Source organism: Apteryx mantelli, chromosome 16, assembly GCF_036417845.1.
Source record: "Apteryx mantelli isolate bAptMan1 chromosome 16, bAptMan1.hap1, whole genome shotgun sequence".
Classification (NCBI taxonomy): Eukaryota; Metazoa; Chordata; class Aves; order Apterygiformes; family Apterygidae; genus Apteryx; species Apteryx mantelli.
The window spans coordinates 16,572,062-16,584,991 of NC_089993.1; the positions used below are offsets into that span (position 1 = coordinate 16,572,062).

The 12,930-nt window shown below is 43.0% G+C and overlaps 1 protein-coding gene across 1 annotated transcript; it reads left to right on the forward strand.

The window, feature by feature from the left end:
* Positions 1-110: 110 nt before the first annotated feature.
* Positions 111-9,471, forward strand: BRAT1 (BRCA1 associated ATM activator 1). Its single transcript, XM_067306179.1, has 13 exons — positions 111-312; positions 582-736; positions 1,512-1,659; positions 2,612-2,984; positions 3,083-3,202; positions 4,379-4,470; positions 4,737-4,855; positions 5,367-5,553; positions 5,944-6,017; positions 6,568-6,667; positions 6,946-7,044; positions 8,067-8,245; positions 8,493-9,471. The coding sequence occupies exons 1-13, from the start codon at positions 135-137 to the stop codon at positions 9,222-9,224; spliced, it is 2,556 nt and encodes an 851-aa protein (XP_067162280.1). The 5' UTR covers positions 111-134; the 3' UTR covers positions 9,225-9,471.
* Positions 9,472-12,930: the final 3,459 nt, after the last annotated feature.

The following is a 12,930-nucleotide window of genomic DNA, read 5'->3' on the forward strand; positions in this document are numbered from 1 at the left end:
CGCGCGGCAGGATGTCCCGCAGGCTTCGCGACGCGCGCTTTGCGGCCGCGGCCCAGCGCTTTACGGCCGCGGCCGGTACGGCGGGTCGCCCCAGGCGACGGAGCCGCGGGACCGGCGACGGCGGCGGCGCCGCCATGTCGTCGTTGGAGGCCTGGTTCGTCGCCCGGGCCCGCCGGCGGTTAGCCATGACCCGCGAGTGCCGCCTGCTGCTGCCGCGCGTCTGCGCCGCCCTGGCCGACCCGCGGCAGCCCGGCTCCGACGACACCTGCCTGGAGAAGCTGCTCGACTGGTTCGGGGACCTCAGCGAGGCCGGTGAGCGTCCGCCGGCTGCCCCGGGCCCGCGGCCGTCCGGCGGGGAGGGAGCCCCCCGCGGAGGGCCGGTCCCTCGGTTGCGCCTGGCATCGGTCGGGGGTGCTTTTCCGTGCTCGGGGTCGGTACGAGGCTTCACGGGAGCTCGTGCGCCCCGGTGAAACCGGTTCAACCCCCTCGGAGCTGGCGGGAGCCCGCTGGGGCTGTGAGGCAGGGCAGGAGTCCCGGCCCTGACTCCTGTTTTCTCTCCCTGGGCAACACTCGGTCGCCAGAGCCGACCTTGAAGCTGGTGCAGGACAACCCCTGCGTGCCCGAGCTCATCACCTCTGTGCTGGCGCTGCCGGAGCCGAGTCCAAGCATCCTCTCCTTTACTCTGCGGTTAGCAGGGTTGCTCGCAGCTTCGGAAAACTGCTTCCAGCACTTGCAGGTGAGTCAGGTGCCTGCTGCCACACGGCTCTTTCCTCCTTCTTTCTTGAGAACACCTGAAAATATGTGTATTTTGCTTGTAGAATTTCTAGCATACATCAGACAAATCAGCAAACAGTAGTATCTTACTGCAGACGTATAATCACGCTATTCCTTTTCAGTTCTCACATAAAGCTGCTGTCTTCTTTCTTCTGTTTTGCAACAACAGTACTAGTGTGGGGCACATCTCATTTTCAGTTCAATAACAGTGTGTGGGACAACAGCATCTCCCAGCCATAACTGCAAAATATTACATCCATGGGCAGATCTCTTAGATTTAAACTGCAATAATGGTTGGGGTTTTCCCTCGGTAGTAAATTGACAGGAAATCTCTCACTGATTCCGTGCAAAAATGAGGGAACGTTTTTAAGCCCTGCTTTATACAATGGCACAGATTTACAGTAAAAACTCAACCTAAGAGGCTGCCTTCAGGGAAGAGATGCATGTGACAAAGCAATCTAATGGAACCAATATATACTTAAATTTTCCCCAGCATCTTGAAAACAAATTTTTCCACTTTATTATAAGTTACACTTTTTAGCAAGAGAAGGCCTCACTACGGTATCGATGCTGAGTTTAAGTATGGGATTCTGAATATTTTCCTCTTTAGTTATACTTTTAGCAAGAGAAGGCTTTGCTACGTTATCGATATTATTGACTCGGGATGACCAAGCAGTCCCTCCGCTCCTCTCAAGGCCCTTTGCTTACTGTTTCCTCTGTGTGTTCTCTGGCCTCAGCAGGAGAAGCTGTTGGTCAGGCTCTTTGGCGAGGATGGGCCTCTGAACAGTGCGATGTGGGAAGATGCATCCGTGCGAAGTGGCTGGGTGGAAGGTGTGCGCAGAATGATGCACCACCAGCCTGCCCTCCACTTCCTCTGCAGTGGTGGTGAGTACTTTCAGAACTGGTAACTCCTGAGATCCTTTGTGCCCCTTCCACTCCAGTCTGTTGTTGAGATGTTAAATGAGATGGACAGCATGAAGACCGCATGCCAGTGTGGTTATTTTCCTTTACTTAAGAGAAAAGTAAACCATTTGTGGAAAAAAGCTGGAGTTATTGAAAGAGGGTTTCTTTGTTAAACTAGTTATATATTTCACTCTTTCTTCAACACTAAAAATGGTGTTTCTGTCGGAGGGGGAAAAAGCATATCTTATGAAATGTGGGATGAAAAGAACTTGTTAGAAACCTATTGTATTCTTATTTGTAATTCTTACCAAAACACTTATTTCGGTATGATTTTACTTCAGAAAAACAAACTAGGGGGTTAGTTTTCTCTATTAATACTCACTCACATTTGCAGTTGCATTGTCCTTATGCAGGTATGTAAGTTTTCCTGCTGCTAATGCCAGGCTTAGATTCCGTGCACGGAGGGGTCTAAAAGACTGAATTGGTATTAACCTATGGAGCACATATGCTCCTGGCTATGTGATGGAAAAGAAGTACTGTTACTGCAGTTCCCTTTTTTTCTTACCAGTCATGTCTGCAGATAGTACAAGCTCCTCCCATAAATATACAGCGAGTGTGCTGTCAACTCTCCTACTATTACTAACATTACATCAAGGGCCTCTTCTGTTCCTGAGTTACTAATATCACCTGAGGTCTGAAAGTAATTCTTCTTTCTTCTTTTTTTTTTTGTTAAGGATGGGCTGACCCTGAGTTGCAGTAGAGACTGCAAAATAAATATAAAAAGAAAAAATACAAATGCATTTAAATCTTTATGATACTTTAATTAGAGTGATATATGGTGGGACTGCAACAAGGCTCTGCCTCACAATAGAAAGGGTTTTCCCCTCTCCCTCTCCCCTCTCCCCCTTCAATGACTTGTTTTGTTTTAACACAGGAGGCATAGATGTGATCTTCACTCTGCAAGGAGATCCCAGCCTGTTTGTGGCTTCAGCTGCCAGTCGGCTTCTGGTGCACATGCTCACCTTCTCTGTAGAGTCTGAAATGACTAAACCTCTCAGTGCGAAGGACTGTGACTGGCCAGTGTGTGCCCAAATGATTATAAAGCATATAGAAGATTCCCTTCAATCCAGCTCTGTCTCTCGAATCAAGCAGTCATTAAAACTGTTAACTAGTTTGTTTGGCAGTTGTCGTGCTCCGTGGACTGAAGTACTTTGGTTAGGTGTAGCAAAGCAAGTAGAATCCTTTGTGACGGAAGAGTCAGTTCAAGCACAGCACATGCTGGCGGATCTTTTGCTTAACATGGCAAGGTGAAGATCTTTTGGGAACTTGGATCCAGTGATGACAAATAGCTGTTTTCCAGTGTGTATATTTATAGGATACGTTATTGACACTTCTTTCTTCCTAGGTCTCCTGTGTTTTGTGACACTGAAGGCAGTTTTTGGGCATTAGTGACATCTGCTCTGGAACGTTTAACCCCTGTACAAGCAGGTTCTTTGGCAGTGGGAATTCTGAGGCTCCACGAATGGTAGGAGTTGCTGCTATGAAATTTTTGCAGTTTGCAGATGTTTCTGCACTGATATGTCTGGTGTCTTTCTGAAAGCTGTTGTTTTCTCTGTATTTTTCACTATGTTCCTTAACACGTAAGACTGGTTGGCAAGACCATGCCCATAGTTAACAAGTTTCAGACACTAATAGTTAGAATAATACAGTTTCAAAGAGAGAGAAATGAAAGAAGTCAGTCATGCTTACAGGTACACACTTGTGTCTTATCTAGAGCCAGCCAGTCTCTCAGGCAGAAATAGCAGACTTGTTTAACTTTATAATGACTAAGTTGATTAAGGTAAACACAGTTTGACTGCCTGTCAAATTCATTATTCTCTCTGTTCAGTTTTCTTTCACAAAAACGGTGACTAGTGAAGGAACGTAAAGTGCTCTCCAAAAGAAATTTGCCATGTGGAGACCTCTGCCAACAGTCATAGAATAATTTGGGTTAGAAGGGACCATTAGAGGTGATCTAATTCAACCTCCTGCTCAGTGCAGGGCTAACTTCAAAGGTAGGTCAGGTTGCTCAGGGCCCTCACCAGTCAAGGTTCAAATGCTCCCAAGAATGGCAATTCCATAAATTCTCTGGGTAACCTCCAGCACTTAATCACTCTCAGTATGAAAAATACTTTCTATATATCCAGTTGGAATTTACCCTGTTGCAACTTATGACCATTGCTTCTTGCCTTATCACTGTGCACCTCTGAGAAGTCTGCCTACATCTCCGTAACTCCCATTTTTACGTGGTAGAAAAAGCATGAAGAAATCATCAGATGTTAAATTAATATAGCAGATATAGATAGTGATTTATAGGTGAAGTAACACCTGTGTCTTTAGCTATAAGGATACTGTTTATTGAGAAGAAATGCATCCCTTTAAACCACCTTTGCACACAATCCCACTATCTCTATTTGCATTGCTTGCTGAGGCTGCTTATAAATTCCAGAGCCATTTCTCCTCTGCTCTTGGTTTAGCCGAGGAAGCTTGGAAGAAGGATTGAATCCTGGTAATACTTTCACTGCTCTTCTGCCAGTTGGTGGCTTGATTAGAAGCCTAGGTGACAAATGCTTTTCTTCTGATCAACATCTGGGGGCACATGGTTTGAGAAAGAACTGAAGCATTTTTGTTTTGTTGTTGACTGCTGTTTCCTCCTTTGAAGCCCACAAGATGTGAGGATCCAGGCACTGACTGTTCTGCTTCAGCCAATGGATTGTATTTTAAGAGCAGCCTCCCAGCCCCTGGAATATGCAGGTACAGTGGTGATAGAAAAGTTAGAGACTATTCTGCTTGCCAGCATTTTTAGTGGCTGGTGGAGGAGGAAGAGTGGAAGAAGTCAATGACAGTACCAGTGGTTTTGGTGAAGTTCAGCATCCTGCTGATTGCCGAGCATTACATTTGAAGGGATATCGTTCAAATTATATCACTTGAAACTCTTGATTAGCTTACATGCTTTAAAATCACTGTCCTTTGTACTCACTAAATAGCCACCTGAGCTCTTCTCTCCTTTGTTCCTCCAGGTTTGCTGGATGAGTCTGTCACTGATCCTGCCACTGTTGAAAGTCTTCTGTCCTCCAAGTCATCTTGTGCTGGTCTCTTGTGTCAGACTCTTGGTCATCTGGAGGAGCTACTGTCTCTGGTAACATTCAGAGAAGATAAAAGCCCAGGGATGAGACTGGTCTTTGAAAGACAGAAAACCAATTAAGATTGGTTGCAAACTTGTGCAGTAGAACTTTACAGAACATGGAGAAGGGTTGAAGGTGGGGGCTTCCATATGCTAAAGAAATCTAGCACACTAGGCTCCAAACAAGAGAACGGAAGACTACTGAGGCTTGTAAAGAAGGGATGAATTTAGTTTCAAATCCACCTTCACAAGCCTCGTTACTCATACGTTACCTCTCCTGCAAATATTGATCCCATGAAAAATGAATTGAACTGCTTTCCCAAGGAGTGATAGGAATCATCTTCCATCTGTGCAATAGTTCTCTGGGAAACAGGAAGATAATTTGTTCATAGCTATCACCCTTGTGGTCCAATAAGAATGGGCACACTAGAAATTGAAGTTTTTGCACGAGTCCTGACCAAGAACTCCTGGTCTGTATGCACATTTGAGACATTTGTTGGAAACTTGCTTTTTTTCCTTCTATTAGATTCGTTTGCCAGTGGATTTACCCTATACATCTTTGCTACGCTCTCTCATGACAATATTACAATTCTGTAATGGCCTCCTAATTCCAGCTTCTCCTCTGGGAAGCAAGATAAGCCAAATCTTGATTGGTTGCTTCAGAGTACAGAGGTCAGCTCTTGATGTCCTGGCTGTGCTCTCAGAGCGGAAGGGTGAGTTAATATTTGTGCTTTAACTTTTTAAAATTTTGGAAATGCTTGACCATTATGTAACTGCAGAATTTACCATTCCACCTCTTCACTGAAGCTTCTGAGCAAAGACTACCATTTCCATTTCTGAAACTTGTTCATTTTTCAATTCCTTCTGCTGTGTTGGTTAGCCTTAATTTTTGTTGATAAGCTAGGGCAGGTAATGCTGTAGCTAAAAAAAAGTTCTAATGAGTGGTTTTGAGAAGTTGGATGTTTCTCCCTTGCTTTCAGGACCATATTTGCTTTCTTCTCCAAAATGCAGTTTTATAATCCTGTATCTTTCAGTATTTCAACAATTGAGTTTTTCCATTCTCTCACTGTTGGACCTTTAGCTATCAGTTTTCTATGTTTCAGGCTGTGACACACCTGTAGAAAGTTTATTTGACATCCTTTTGGCATACCTGGAGAGTCCAAACACTAGTCATACGGTAAGTGTAGGAGCAAGGGCAGAGTCAAGTCTACTTGCTCCACTGGGGTGAAGTTCTGAGAAATAGTCTGACATAGTTGCCTCTTAACATAGTTCATATTAGAATACGTACGAGGTTTATTTTGGTTCTGGGTGGCTTGCAGGTAATAGCTAAAATGTTAACGAGTGAGTAATTGGATGCTTTTGAAAGACAGGAGCCATCACATCTAGGAGTAATGCCAACATACTAAGCTTGACGTGGCCTTTAAGTATCCAGTTGTTGGTGCTAGGGTTTTTGTTTGTTTTGTCAGAATGGCTCAGAAGACAACTGCAAATCAAAACCTGGAGAAACTACCAGTTTATATTACTAACCTGAGAACAGGCATGTTCTAGGAGCTTGCTAGAAATACTGTGTAGGCACCATTTGCTTGTGGCTTACTTCTTAATAACAACAGATATTTGTTTTTCCTGGGAATTTCTCTGTAATGGGAGGATAAAGCAAATTCTATCTAGTGTAAAGGCAAAAAATGCTTCCTCCTGTATTAAAGTAAATCTACCTTATATTGTTTCAGGTTCTGAAAAAGTCATTTCAAGCTACATCCAAATGGCTGGTGTGCTTACCTGAAATGTCCTGCTTCAACAGCCAGTGGCAAACCAAGAAGATTCTGCAAGGTAACAGAACTATTCAAGTTGTGACAAAGAGCAGCTAGCAGCATATATGAAGTCTGCTCTCGCCTACCTTTCCCACTCAGAACACTTACAACTCACCTGCAGTCACATTGAATGTAGTTTTAACAGTGCCTGTAGTGCATTGGAGAGCTCTAGGGGAAGCACACAGCAGCAAAAAAAGAGATTGCATCTGGTAAATAATGTAGAGGCTGTAAAGTGATTGCTTTGATAAAGCTTATTACCTTTCATGTCCATCCAAGCCTGTCACTTGGCTTTTACAGATGTATTTCTGGTGCTGCAGAAGCGTTTGTGCAGTCCTTCCTGGGAAGTACGAGATTCTTCTCTGGAGTTCCTCACCATCCTGATTAAAGGCTTGAGAGGTATGTGTAGAGATATGATGGTTCGGATTGGAGGGGTATGTCTTTTAATGCTATAAAAGTCATTGAGGCTTGTGAAGCATCCTCTAATGTGTAATTGGAGAGAGAAAAAAAATTTATTCTCAGATCATGGTCAAAATCTTCCAAAAGATTAATAAATAAGCTTCTACTACTTTCCTGTTAAACTGATTTCTATGTCCTCCTCAATGACAGTTTTAGTGAATTAAACTGAGATAGGTTGAGACTGTTCTTTAACATATGTCTAAGCAGGTGACAGTCCTTAATGGCAGATAATCCTTTCCCTTTTCTCTGTTTGCTCTATAGTGGAATCTGTTTGGTTCCACTGAACAGGCTGGGGGCTGGGATTTAAGAGGTGCTGTGCTGCAGATCATCTTTTCATGCTTTGGATTAACTACTGATATTCCGCTTTTCCTCAATGCTCAAGCATTGCAGCAGGTAGCACTAAGGCTGTATCAGTTCTTCCACAGTAGCTCTGCTGTGTTGGAAGAGAGGAGGATGTTGTCTACTGCTGTTGTCTCCAGGTCAGAAAGGAAGTATCCAGCACACTCAGCTGTGTTAGCAGTTCACCCCAGCGGCCCTTCTCAGTAGCACTGCTTCAGTTACATCTAGTTTGCTTTGCCAGTGTCTTGAGAACAAGAAGAGAAGACTCCTTTTTCCTCCTTTAAGCAAAACCATTAGTTTGATGGGCTGCAACCATGTCCCTGCTTGCCCAAAGGAAGGGTTTTCTTGCCCCTAGAATAACTGTAAACGGATTTTTCCAAACTTCACTGTTTAACAGGGCTTGACTGGAGGTCACCAAGCTGCTACAAAATGAGGAGCCTGACACAGAGCATCTGTGCTCCTGTGAGCAGCCGCCTGGTCTCTGCAGCAGCTCAGCTCACTGGCAGCTGTCCCTGCAGTCAGTGGGCGTCCTTGTATGACGCAGAGGACTGTTTGCATTGGAAACAGCTTCAAGCTCTGAGAGAATAAAGCCTCACTTCTTTGGATTGCTGTCTTGTTTACAGACCAGGATGAGTTCAGGCAGACTCTCCTCTCTTCGGAGGTGCCGAGGCTTACAGAAGATCTTCTTGAGGACCCAGAGAGTTATGTGCGAGCAAGTGCTGTGACTGCTGCAGGACACTTAACCTTCATTACTTACTTTGCTTCGGAGTCACCTGTCATAGGGAATCAATATAATAAAGAGGTATGATAACTTTGTGTAGCTCACAGCAGCGGAATCAAGCAGAGCGACACATCAGTTTGCTGTTATATTATTTATAACTTTCTTGAAATTATCTGCAGTTTCATGCAGTCAGATTTCACATTTAAATAAGCAGTGACTTAAGTAAGCTACAGCAGTGACAAGGGACTAGATTTTTTACTTACACTATTCTTGTTTCTTTACGTGTTCTTTCCCTCTCTGTGTATTCTCTTTGTCTTTTTGTATTTAGAACACTGTAGAAAAGCTTCAAGAAATCTTGTCTACAGATCCAGAGAGCTTTCCTAGGAGGGCTGCGATCAGCATCTTTACCAGGTGGCTGAGACAAAGCCATACAGGTCTGCTGCAAAATACAGAGCAGTTTGTCTCTAGAGCGATCCAAATTGCAGAGAGCGACTTAGACTGGGAAGTCAGACTTGGTGGTTTGGAACTGGTTGAAGTTTTCTTTGTCCAGACGCTTTGCCGACTTGGCCGTCCTAAATGCCCCTATGCTCCTTTCTCACCTGAATTCACTAGTTCCGTTCGTCAGAATGAGTCGCTGCAGATATTTTGCCGAGTAAAACTGTTTGGCTTTTTGTTTTGTTCTTTGTGCGACTGTGACAGACCAGTGGGTCAGAAAGCCTGTGATATACTGCTTGCCTTAAGATCCAGTTTTTATCCAAGTAACGCCCTGAAGGATTTTCATGAGACTGAAGATTTACCTACGGAACATGGCATTGCTTGGTTACAAAGGACACTAAGGCAAGGTTCTCTGGCCCAGAACATCCTCACAGGCAGTGGTAATGAGGTTGACTTCCAAGATCCAGAGAGCATGCTGCTGGCTTTGGGAACAATAAACCTAGAAGAGCTGCATGATGACCTAAACAAAAGTAGTGACCATGTGGAGAAAAGCCCTCAGTCACTCTTACAGGACATCCTTGCTACTGTGGGGACCGTAGAGGAGAATGAAGCTGACTGCTACTAAAGACATCTTCTGCTTTGAGGGAACAGTGCTTCAAACCATTTTCTTTTGGAGGAGAATTTTTGCTAGTCATGAAGTCTTTCTTGAGAGAGTTTCAGAAGAAGGGCTGCTGTGAATAGAGAAAAGGATTGTTTTGTTATTTGTTAAATGGGTCAGACTTTGATTTAATACAGATGAAAAATTTCTGATAAATGTAGTTTATAATTAACTGTCTGAGCTGTTTTTCAAAGTAAATATATTAAGAAATGCATTTGTTTTGCTTTTAATTTGTACATCCTTTAGGAAAGCACCAGATCTTGCCTCCATGAATAAACATCATATTTTTTTTAAAACAGAAACAAGTGACTGAAAACAAATTATTGCATGCTTCTTTTAAAGCCAGAGCAGATAAACCTTTTCAAGACTGGCTTTAAAAGACATTATTTTTACCTTGTCCATATCCTTATTCTGAAAACAGGGTTCTCAAGTTCCCTGTTGCATTTGGAACAGAAGGTGGCATTTGAGGAATTAAAAGTGTACTGGTTTTATTTATCTGTGGAAAAAAATTTATAATACTAACACAGGAGTTTGATCTCAGTGATGACACTAAAAAGCTGACAGGGTTCTTATTTTATGCTTTTTAAATTGAAGTCAGGAGCAAGTCCCAACTTGTTGAACTCTGTAAGTGCTCCTATTCTTGATTCCTAAAGAACTAGAATAGCTAACTGATAAAAAGAGACTTTGACACCTGCAACTGGTGCATGATAAAATTAATCTCTGCTTAGCTTTGGTAAACAATTAGAAAACAGCAGCTCTAATGAGAATGGCAACACTGTTTTCTGGAGGAAAGATTTGCCAGCTTTTAAGAAGCTCGGGGAAGACTGTAGTTTGTGACTTAATCCAATGACTCTTGTGCTGTTTAAGAAGCCTTCTGTAATGTGAAAAAACAGTACCTTTAGCAGGAGGTCAAACCATACTGTATTCCTTTTCAGTACTGAGGTGTTACTTAGCATCCTGTATCCTCTCTTAGCCTAATATAGAGGCAGGAACACAACACTCATTTTAGCCTGATGGAGGCTCTAGCATTTAATGCAGTTGAGACACTTATTGGTATAATCTCAGCCTTCAGTATTATCCCTGCAGCAGTACACTGGGGTTAGAGGTAGTTTAAGTGTCTTGCTGCTGAGGCTGGAGGTTTACTCCATGCCTTTTAATGAAGTCAGCACGCTTACCTATCACTCTGCACGCAGCTTTATATATGACAAAGCCCTTGGGTACTGTAACAGCAGCTGTTCTTAGGAGGAAGTAGCTTCTGCTACTGATGCATGATTCTACTTGGGCAGCAACTACACATGGCAGAAGACAGAAGATATGAAAAATCAGGCCTCTTTCTGCCCCTGCATTTTGCTCCAAACTTGGGAGGGTTAGTAAAAGAGAAGGGAACTGCTTTTAAAGAAGTGTGGGGTTGTTTGTGGAGATTTAGCAATCCTGTCTGATGAAGGGGTTATAATTCCAAAACTAATATTACATCTTGGCAATAGGGCAGATGATACACTCCAGGAAAGCAGATAAGCAGGTTGCTGAAGGGGATTTATTCTTCCCTTTCAGCACTAGAATTCTTGACATTTGAAGGTTGCATGCTTTAAGAGATTCCAAGGAATTATCGAAATATCATCAAATTGAACAAATTACTTGTTACACAAAGGAGAATCCACTGTATATTAGGGAAGGCTCTTGACTTTCAGTCCTGTTTACATTTAGTGGAACTTTTTTCCTATTTTATATAGGCTGGAATGATAGTGACATTATACAGGTTGCCCAATTGCAGTCCAAAGTCTTTTTTATAGACAGGATGGCTTGCACCAATAAAAGTAAAGTTGTACAACTAAAGGGCCAAACTGGGATGGCTTGTTATCTTTGGAAGAGGAATTAAGGGCGCCTTTCATTGAAAAAAAGGTTTCCACCTCTAGCAATTAAGCAAATCAATGCTGATTTTGCTCTTCTCTTCCTTCTGATCTCACTACATTTCCTTGCTTTATGTTTTCTCTAGTTACAGTAGCAAGTTTTGTTAGTACTGAGCTGCTGGGACTGACATCCTGCACCTGGTAATTGGGAGAAAGCTGAAGAGTTATGAACATCTGAGCAGTGTGAAGAGTAAAGTGGCAGGGAATAGGTCAAGGGAGACAAGAAAAATCCATGGATTCTTTCTGCAGAAAAAAAGATGTCAGTAGGATTTGTAGGCCGAAAGTTTAGCTACCCAGTTTGTAAACAAGCACCAAATGGCTACTAATGTGAATTATCCTACTGTCTTATCCTCAGACATGTAGATGAGCAAGTCTATGAGAGATCAGGACTAGATTTCAGCAAGAGAGACAACTAATGGGATTTGCATTCAAGTGTATGTTTTTCAAGACAATATAATAATTGCCTCCTGCATATTTGACTGCAAAAAAAGCTTACCTTTTCAATTCTCTCCATAATCATCTCTCCTAGACTTGTTACAGCCCTGGGGAAGTGTTACTAAGCTTATGGTCTGATTTCACATTCAGGCACATTTGCTCTGCTCTGGAGCGATATCTACTCTAGGACTCCCATCTTTTTATCATGTTAAGAAATCATGTGCAAGCCCTACCCCACTTATTTATAACACTAACTCATTTTCAACCTACTTCTTACCTAGCAAAGCAATTTTTGCACCTCCATAAGATCCTTATCCCAGCCACACAGCTTTCTGCTGGGTTAGGAATTTATGCTGTTTGGTAATTCTTGCTAAGTATTTGTGATCATGATGTGCCTAAAGAAAGAAGCAGCCTTATTCACAGTCCTGCAAAACAGACTTGTTACTCCAAACACGTCCTGGCATTTGGGACTATGCATACTGAGCATTAAGTTCACCAACTGCTATTGCTGCTCACCAGTTCACAATGTTAAAACAACAGTTCCTCCATAAACTGTGCACACCCAGCGCGCTGCTGTCACACCGAGGACTGGTGGCATAGGGCAGGAGGTGGTCTGCCAGGCATCCAGTTACGGAAAAGGCAGAAAGTTGCAAGCTCCCTTTCTGGGATGGGTTTCTGTGGAAACTGCTGCTTTTACACCCTTAGAACTAGCTGTACAATTCCTGTAGGAGACAGGCACCACAGAGAGTTCTTCCATACACACGAGAGCTGATTCAACCAAAGCCTGTGGCCTTTGCTGTGATTTACTTTAGTGGACAGCAGGAAGCAGGAACACAAGCAGTATCAACACAGAACATCACGGACTAGAAAAATCTAGGTCTCCAATGGCTGATAGTGTGAAATAAGAAAATAATTACAAAGCTTCCACTCTTTTATCTGATAAGGGTGCAATGTAAGCTGTGTTGCCTGATCTGCATGCAGGTATGAAATTCCTAGGGCTGCTTCCAACACATTACAACAAAGCTCTGTGGAAAGGATTTATCCTTTTATTGCTCAGCCTCAAACAGAAGCAGTGGAGAACAAGCATCTTTTTTGTTTTAATATACTAGACATTTAAAAGTTGAAGACTATTCTCTGCCCAATTATACTAATTGCATAACTTAGTCAAAAACAGGCCATAAACGTCTAAGGCTGTTGCTTTAGCTTAGATATATGTGATCTGTGATTACAGATCAGCTCATGCCTTTGAAATTTCTCCTGTCCATCCCTAGTACAAGCTCTACCTTTCAGGACACATTCATGAAGGCTTTTAAAAGCCACTGTGTGTGGCA

What these genes read in the sequence shown, in the direction of transcription:
- BRAT1 (XM_067306179.1), top strand. Translation starts at nt 135, where the DNA reads ATGTCGTCGTTGGAGGCCTGGTTCGTCGCCCGGGCCCGCCGGCGGTTA. An exon ending in CTTTTGCTTAACATGGCAAG is followed by an intron (nt 2,985 to 3,082) that starts GTGAAGATCTTT and finishes CTTTCTTCCTAG; the next exon opens with GTCTCCTGTGTTTTGTGACA. An exon ending in CCAGCCCCTGGAATATGCAG is followed by an intron (nt 4,471 to 4,736) that starts GTACAGTGGTGA and finishes TTGTTCCTCCAG; the next exon opens with GTTTGCTGGATGAGTCTGTC.